Here is an 8,863-nt window from a genome sequence, read left to right as displayed (position 1 = left end):
ACTCAAAACTCTTGTTTAGACTTTTTTATAAAAAAGAAAAATTCAAGATACTCAATTAGATGACTTCAATATGAACAAAATGTGAAGATTGCTTATTTATTTAGGGAAAGCGATAAGTCGTAGACTTTATGGCAAATTTGGATACGAACATGCAATTTGCACTAGTGATGTTTCGGTTCGATTTTTAAGATAATTCGTTAGATTCGATTTTCATTTTCACAAAATTTTGATTTTTTACTTTTGCCAAAAATTAAACTGAAAACTGAATACTCATCTCCAGTCTTAATAAATACTCCATATAATATTGTGTGGTTTTAATTCTTATTTGATTATGTGACGTTAATTAATTAGATAGCCATGTATACATGGAGTACTATTCATCGAATTTCTAAAAAATATATCCTTTTTTTTAAAGATTGATGTTTAAAATCAAAGTAGATACATCCAAACAATAAACAATTGTAAGAAAAAAAGATTTTGGATTTGATCTTCACCATCTCTATTGCTTGGACTGAAAGAAAAGGTACGAATCAAGAATCCGAATATCTTCTAAATTCGCATATATTCCTAGTCTTGTTGCAGATATAGTTAATTATTTTCATGTTTTGAAATATCTAAATAAAGAAAAATATAATTTCATAGAAATATTTTGATGCCAATCATAACACTTCAAATCCAATATAAGAGGAAATATCGAAAAACAGGGTGAGTAAATTAAACAAGAAATTATAAAAAGATACTCCCTCCGTACCATCTCATGTGATGGATTTCTTTTCGGCACGGAAATTAAGAAAATGATATGTATTGAGTTAAAGTGGAGAGAATAAGCATGAGAGAGGAAAAAGTAAGAGAGAATAAAGTAAGAAAAATATAATAAAATAAGAGAGAGAATAAAGTAAGAGAGAGTTGAAGTTTTGTTTTTAGCTAAAAAAACGAGACAACCCAAAATGGAAAGTTGATCGGACAGAGGAGTACGAAAATATAGTTTGTGGTGTGCAATGAATGCATCGCATCACATCTCAAAGTCGTTATACATTCACCTCATTCCTCAACGCACACTCTTCAGCTTCAGCACTAACGAATAAAACAGTTGCAGCAAAGGATTGAAAATGGCGACGGTGGCTTCGTCACCGATGAGGTTCACTAAATCGGAGCTCTTCGGCGGCGCATTGCGCGTCAGTGGAGGCGGTGGCGGTGGCGGCAGAGGCAGATTGCGCGCTGCTCGTGTCGTTTCTCCCAAAGCTGTTTCTGATACCAGCTCCTCTCAAATTTGCCTTGAACCTGATGCCAGCTCTGTACTCTCTCTCTCTCTCTCTCTCTCTCTTAACCCTCACTCCATTTACAATCACAATCAACATGTTTCTCTGCTATATCATATTACATTTTATATAGATTTCGAGATACACTGATTTAATTTAGTGGTTTAGGTTTAGGGCATGAGAACTAACTCAAATTCAAATGGATTATGGTTTAAATAACTTTTGAGAGATCAATGCAGCTCACTGATGATTACAGATGTTGAAATGAGATTGTAGTTTGTGTGTTTAGTTATCATAAATAATAGACAGAATAGGATATGAAGAATGTGCTAGGTTCACTTGAGTTTCTGATGTTGGATCATCGTGTTGTTTATGGTTGCGCAGAGTGTGCTAGGCATCATTCTTGGAGGGGGAGCAGGGACGCGGCTTTATCCTCTTACCAAAAAGAGAGCGAAACCGGCTGTCCCACTGGGTGCGAATTATCGGTTGATTGACATCCCTGTTAGTAATTGTTTGAACAGCAACGTATCAAAGATATATGTGCTTACTCAGTTTAACTCTGCATCTCTTAATCGCCACTTATCACGGGCCTATGCAAGTACTATGGGAGGCTATAAGAACGAAGGATTTGTCGAAGTTCTTGCTGCCCAGCAAAGCCCTGAAAATCCTAACTGGTTTCAGGTATGCAAATAAAGATCATAACCCTGTCTCTGTATTTTTCTTGCACATCTGCGTTGATCAAAGAGGTGGCTATTGAACTGAACTGTTGTGGCTTCAATTTGGTAGGGGACAGCTGATGCTGTGAGGCAGTATCTATGGCTATTTGAAGAGCATGATGTTCTTGAATATCTGATTCTTGCTGGAGATCATTTGTATAGGATGGACTATGAGAAATTCGTCCAAGCGCACAGAGAAACCGATGCTGATATAACAGTGGCGGCTCTGCCAATGGATGAAAAGCGTGCTACTGCCTTCGGTCTAATGAAGATTGACGAGGAGGGAAGGATAATCGAATTCTCAGAGAAGCCGAAGGGAGAAGCCCTAAAAGCAATGAGGGTAAATCTGCCAACAACCATCTGTTGCTTACTTCTTCGATTATTAGTGTACTGACAGACACCCTTCATTTAAATCATGACCATTCAAGGTGGACACCACGATTTTAGGTCTAGACGACGAGAGAGCAAAGGAAATGCCTTATATTGCAAGTATGGGTATCTATGTTTTCAGTAAGAATGCGATGCTAAATCTACTGCGGGACACGTTCCCCGGAGCCAATGATTTTGGAAGTGAAGTTATTCCAGGTGCTACTTCAGTTGGTTTGAGGGTAAGGGATTTTTCACAACTGTTGGAAGACATGATGCAGTAAAGGGTTTCTCCATTCTGAAAAAGACTAGTGTTCTTGTTGCAGGTTCAGGCCTATCTATACAACGGTTACTGGGAAGACATTGGTACCATCGAGGCGTTCTACAATGCCAATTTAGGGATCACCAAGAAACCAGTCCCGGAATTCAGGTAATCTGCCTTAACAAGCCATTTGTCTGCAACTGTGTAAATAACCTCAGTCCATCCATTGCAGCTTCTATGATCGCTCCGCTCCTATCTATACACAGCCTCGTTACTTACCTCCTTCGAAAATACTCAACGCTGATGTTACCGACAGTGTCATTGGCGAGGGTTGTGTTATAAAGGTAAGGTTTCTTTTTCTCCTACAAATGAATGTTGATTCTGAAAGATGATAGGTAGTGATAGAAGGAAGTGGTTCATTGTTTGTGGTGCCAGAACTGTAAGATCCATCATTCTGTAATCGGACTGAGGTCATGCATATCAGAGGGTGCAGTCATAGAAGACACCTTGCTCATGGGAGCTGACTATTACGAGGTAATATTAATCTTTCGAGCGTATGAAACGTACATCTGGATGCACGGAGTGGCCTCACTCTTTCGTTGTTTTTGCACCAGACTGATACAGACAGGAGAAACCTATCAGCAAAAGGCGGCATTCCAATAGGCATCGGGAAGAATTCACACATCAAGCGGGCAATAATCGACAAAAATGCTCGTATCGGAGAAGATGTAAAGGTGGGGTTAATGGTTTGTTAGTTAAAGATTGTTGATGGTGTGATAATGGTCGTTTGTGTTGGTTGCAGATCATAAACAGTGAGAATGTGCAAGAGGCCGCGAGAGAGACGGACGGCTACTTCATCAAGAGCGGCATCGTTACAGTCATCAAGGATGCGTTGATTCCCAGTGGAACTGTTATTTAAACACTCAATCCATGAAGATATGAATATATGATCCAGTAAAATAGAGTTGGATTAATTGTGATATCAACACAATAATATATATACATTTCTTTTTTTTATGATTTATCCTTGTAAAGCTCATTCATTCAACAAGAGGTTTTCCTTTCATGCCATTTCACACTTCCAATAAACTGACAAACGCAACCAACAACCAAACACAACAAGATTGATATCCAAAACGACTGCGTTCATAAATATAACACCGTTGCTGTTCAACATTGTCCCACAATCTAGGGATTTATCTCAACTAAAACTTAAAAAGAGAATGAAGAAGAAGAAGAAGAACACAAAGTAATAACTAACCCTAGAGTTGGGAGAATGTCAATCAACCAAAATGGCAACATCAACAAATTCAAGCAAAAAAATGAATATAAATTGGGATTTGGAAGAGGATGAGGGAGAGGGAGGGGAAGGCTGTGTGCTCAATCATTTACAATCAAGACTTTAGCAATGAATGGTGGAGAATCATATATATATATATATATCTAACGCTACTCACAAGATATATTACTAGCTGCTCCTGCTTTCATTATCGAAAAGTTCAAAGTGACGGACGGGCCTGCAACCTGGATGGAAGAAGCACGTGCCTCATGGAGAGAGATTGCACTCCCGCAAATACGCTTGATTGTAGTCCACGAATTGCGCCCAATAGTTTCGGAACTTTGATATGCCTATCTCGAGCCACGGCTTCAGGTTGCCGTTATAATGTATAACTGCAGCTTGCTCGATATCCTTCTGCACTACATTCGGATTATAACCAAGTCCCAGAACATGCCAGGATTTCTCGATAGCAAAAGTGCGATTCCAGAAGGTTATCAAACCGGGTGGCAACGTCCCCAGCTTCCAAAGCCGCCTGTCATGATTCTGAGCAAAAAAAGATAGTGTCGCTTAGAATAAATTTTAACTAAACGATACAAAGCCCCATGAGGAAATACAGGAAAAATGCTAAGACATAGCAAAGATCGTAGCGCTAAAATGGTGTTCACTGTCATGAGAATACGCGTTCAAACTTCAATCAACCGAGACCACATTATTCAAATATAGTTCCATGCATTATCACACACTCATAAAATTCCTAATACTATAAGGTTATATACTGCAATTACGTAACTCCACTTTAAGAGTGAAGATGCTATCAAGCAAAGGTGTCACTAGCCGAACTACCATATGTCTTACCAGGTTCTGCCATCTGTGATATACTTCTGTAATGTTTTGTTTCCTCCATTCATTCAGATCGAAGATATTCATTCCAAATGCCCAACCACAAGCGCGGGGATTAAATGTTTTTGAAATGAGTGGGTTTGAGAAATTGAGGTAACGATCAAACCGGTGGAAGCTCTCTCCACATGTCTCAACCACACCAATGACTTTGCCCCTTAGATTAAGGGACCATAGGCCAGTGAGATCCTTCTGCACCACAATATCATCATCTAAGAATAAAACTTTGTCCAGCTTTGGGAAGATTTCAGGAAGATAAAACCGAAGATGATTCATCATCGAGAGGTACTTTGGATTTCTAAATTTAATGTTGGAATCAGATTCAGCATGTCGATTCTTGAAGTAATAATCAATCATAGTGGGAGAGCCCAGCTGCTTAAGGACTGGACTGTAACTCGAATTCAACCATGTGAACTCCTCGATATTCTGAACCTGAATGGTTGCCCTTCCGGGAGGATTTGCCAGAAACCACATTTTCATTGCAGCAAAATTGAGCCTGTCCGTCACAATATGGAAGACATGTTTCGAAGGATCCTGTTCAAGACAGAAAAGTTACCATCAGATTTTGAGCTTTGCACGAACAGTTAAACCGTTTTCAACTACATTAAAGACGAACAAGATTGCTATTTCCTTCTTATGACTCACATTGCAAGAAATAAAGCTTGTGTTTTAATAGTTCTTTTACCTTTGCGTGGTTTATCGTTGAGTTTACAACCACTGCTGCTGCCAATACATTATCTGAAAACAAGGCATAGTGGTATAGCTGGGGATCTTCAAGTTTTTCTTCGTTTGGAAATTGCTGTTGGGATGAGTTCAACATAAAATACTCTGTTGAAAGACGAAGAGGAAGACAATGAAGCCCTTTAGGCACCGTCTTGGCAGTTAAATGCGTCAAAAACAAGTTTTGTTTTTTGTGGACTCGAAGCTGCTCCTCAGCCAAATGTAGCATGGCGCGAAGTTTCTTTATTGAGGAAGAACAGTCATCTTCTAATTGTTTTCCTTTTAAAAGTGTTAGCTCCATTGTTTTCGACCTCTCTAAAGCACTAAACCCAACCAAAACAAAAACAGGGGAGAAATTAGAGGCCGCAAAAACTTTAAGGAAGAAATTTAACATACATATACAACAATATAACTTACTTCTTTGGCAACTCAGAATCCTTGGAGGCATCTCCAAGTACTTTCAGAACCTCTTTCATACGCAAGCGCAGGTCCCTCACAAAGCGGGGATTGGTTCGAGTCACAGAGAGGGTAAGATAAAGCCTTGCTCTAATAAGTTGGTCCTTGAGCTGACGTATACGAGCATCTGGCAATATTTTCTGTTCATTCTGTTTCTCTGTTCCAGATTCTCCTGAATTATCTTTGACAACAGCCTGTGAAGAATTTAGTTTAAGAGACAATAGAATAGATAAACTCCACAAGTCAATTGGTTGCTATCAGACGACAAAATCAGAAAATGTGCAAATTCGTATTCTTCCACATCTCTAATCTCTAATAGTATAAACTACCAGTTGTTTCTAATGGTCACGGGAGAACTAGAAAACATATGAGGTTGAATCGGCAGAAAACCACCGCAAAATGATTCGAAGAACTCCTAGACTGTGGGACTGATCACTTGACAAACGAACTACCAAATCATAATTATTTAAAATCCCTTGCGATAATGACAGAATGTTTAATAAAGACTATACTAAACGTGTATGCCATAGTTCCCTCTTCAATCAAAGAAACAGCAGCAGTAGATAACAATCTTACTATTCTTTCCGATGGTTTATTCGATTTGGCCTTGGAACGCCGGGAAACAGTTCGTTTCTTTGCTTTACTTTGTTCAACCTCATTTACTTTCCCAATCAGTTCAGCCCCACTCGAGTTTACTTCCTTCTTATCCAGTGCAACCTCGTGCACCTGATCAGTCACCTGCCTTATGCCATTCCCACCACTGCTCGTATCGGATAAACTTGAAAGTCCATCCTCTGCTGATTATATGATTAATTCCATAAGTATAATAAAAACCACAACCCATAATCAATTCCGCAGGCAAATGCAAATGAAAATACGAGCAAAATAACAACCTCCAGCGAGTTGTCTAGTGAGACGAGCATGTTCTCCAAATGAAGCACTTGTGCCTTCTGAACTAGAATCGCCTAACTTTTCCGAATAAACTACACCCAGAGGCTCTTTCAACGCAGCAGACGATTCCTAACAGTAACATTATGTACAACAATCAGGACAATAAAGATCTAAAACTTAAACCACCATACAAATAATGCACATAAACAAGGAATGGAAAGAGATTCAAGAATCCATTACCTGAGGTAGCACATTTAATGGTCTGACTTCACCAGCAAATGTCTACAAAAGCAACAAATCCAATAATCAAAACCCTAACATTACAACTAAAGCCACAACAAGTAATTGAGAACACACTTACAAAGGTTGAAGCATCTTCCACAAATTCATTCCTAGCTGCAAAAGAGCAAAATGGAAAACACAAATCAATCAATAAATGCAATAAAGAAAAATAGAGCCAGTATAAATTATCATCCAACTGAACAACAAAAAGGGATTAAACAATAATTACAAGAAATAGAGAGAGGATTACAAGATGAGGAAGCGAGATAAGTTCCAAGAGTGTTGGTGTATAAAACGATTGGAGCGAGAACGGTCACCGACAGCAAAAAAATAACAGATTTCCGCAGCTTTATCTTCATGATTAATCAAGGCTTCGACTTCCAATAACGAATCTCACGGTGCAACACATTAATACAAAAACCCAGTGAAAGAAATCAAGATTTTTTCAAAAAAACACACAAATCGGACTAGATTTGTAGTGCAATTTTAGGCTGAAAATGAAAAAAATGAGGAAAACCGACTCACAGATTACTTTTTAATGCGGGATTAAAGAGAAAGCCCATAAAATTGTGCGTGAAATTGGGCTTTAAATGCAGTATATCTGTCGGAAGAATCTTCGTCTCAGTTCACAGTAGCGGAAGTAAAGTAACAGACCACAAAAAACACTAACGATAATAAATAAAAAAAGAATGAATCAAGTGACTCAATAAGTTAAAGATCAATAGATGATTTAAGTAGTGTTATTTTACTACTAGCGTCAACACCCATGCTATATATGGGATAAATAATTTTCAAATAATGAAGAAAAATTTGAAAGTAAATAAATTGAAAAAGAAGATGATAAGAATATAATGAGATTTATAATTAAGAATATGTGTTAATTACATTAAGTATTCATAATATTATAAACAATTAATAACAATAATAACAATAACAAAAAGAAACATACGCTCCTCCCAACTCACTCTAAATGAAATCTTTTATATTTGGCAAACGATGCCTACAACTTTAATTTATGAAAGTGGAGTATATAAAAATAGAGATGGACACACAAAAAAAACCTTAAGTGGAGTAAAACAAAATAAATAAATGAACCATGTATTACCAATGCTATGCACAGGACATAAGAAATCTGACCTTCACCTGACCCGAAACCCGACCCTAACTCGACCGAAATCTTGGAGTTTTTACTGGGTCGACCTCTATAAGGTCCTAAACCCTAAACGTACGTGTTCGTATCGAGTTAACTTCGTACAGATTCGTTTCAGATAAAAAAATTGTCAGCCTTGCTTTCTTTTACCCATTTTCTTTCATTAATTAAAATATTCAAAGTTCATACTCTTTGGGGACGGAAGGAGCCCTAATTATTGATAATTTAATATGCATATCGTATATTTTTAATAAACATTACTAACATTTAAATTAAATTAAATTATACACCAATCCGTCCATAGAATGAGGGTCCCACGTTTATACATTAGTTTTATAATAATATGTGAGTGTAAAGATTTAGTGGAAATTAGTGGGGTCTATTCACCAAAAATAAAAAACAAAAAAAAACAAAAAAAACAAAGTGAACAACTTTCCGCGGACTGACCAAAATGGCGAAATTGGATAACATTTCACTGACGAAGGAAGTATGTATTTGAAAAAACATTAAAAGGCCAAATGCATATTATTGGATATAGATAGAAGGATGAAGCTTATCAGCATGAAGATGACACTAATAGTAGGG

The 8,863-nt window shown here is 37.6% G+C and overlaps 2 protein-coding genes across 3 annotated transcripts; one reads left to right on the top strand and one right to left on the bottom strand.

Annotated features, from left to right (window-relative positions):
• Positions 1 to 1,022: 1,022 nt before the first annotated feature.
• Positions 1,023 to 3,674, top strand: LOC121776611 (glucose-1-phosphate adenylyltransferase small subunit 1, chloroplastic-like). The gene is made up of 9 exons (XM_042173805.1): positions 1,023 to 1,295; positions 1,644 to 1,940; positions 2,046 to 2,315; positions 2,404 to 2,583; positions 2,668 to 2,771; positions 2,836 to 2,947; positions 3,039 to 3,137; positions 3,218 to 3,337; positions 3,406 to 3,674. Exons 1-9 carry the CDS (start codon positions 1,110 to 1,112, stop codon positions 3,520 to 3,522), a joined length of 1,485 nt encoding a protein of 494 aa, XP_042029739.1. The 5' UTR covers positions 1,023 to 1,109; the 3' UTR covers positions 3,523 to 3,674.
• A 53-nt stretch (positions 3,675 to 3,727) lies between these two features.
• Positions 3,728 to 7,801, bottom strand: LOC121776610 (probable galacturonosyltransferase 4). Of its 2 annotated transcripts, none has more exons than XM_042173803.1 (9): positions 7,379 to 7,801; positions 7,208 to 7,242; positions 7,087 to 7,128; positions 6,849 to 6,975; positions 6,532 to 6,752; positions 5,917 to 6,149; positions 5,465 to 5,822; positions 4,738 to 5,313; positions 3,728 to 4,425 (listed from the first exon to the last, which is right to left on the bottom strand). In XM_042173803.1, exons 1-9 carry the CDS (start codon positions 7,485 to 7,487, stop codon positions 4,150 to 4,152), a joined length of 1,977 nt encoding a protein of 658 aa, XP_042029737.1. In that variant the 5' UTR covers positions 7,488 to 7,801; the 3' UTR covers positions 3,728 to 4,149. The 2 variants fall into 2 exon arrangements, with proteins under 2 accessions (XP_042029737.1, XP_042029738.1); XM_042173804.1 differs by having other exon boundaries at positions 6,532 to 6,749; positions 7,379 to 7,799.
• Between the last annotated feature and the right edge of the window lie 1,062 nt (positions 7,802 to 8,863).

The sequence above is a fragment of the Salvia splendens genome, chromosome 18 (genome assembly GCF_004379255.2).
Source record: "Salvia splendens isolate huo1 chromosome 18, SspV2, whole genome shotgun sequence".
Lineage (NCBI taxonomy): Eukaryota > Viridiplantae > Streptophyta > Magnoliopsida > Lamiales > Lamiaceae > Salvia > Salvia splendens.
Note: the sequence above shows the minus strand (reverse complement) of the source record. Positions and strands in the feature narration are given on the sequence as shown.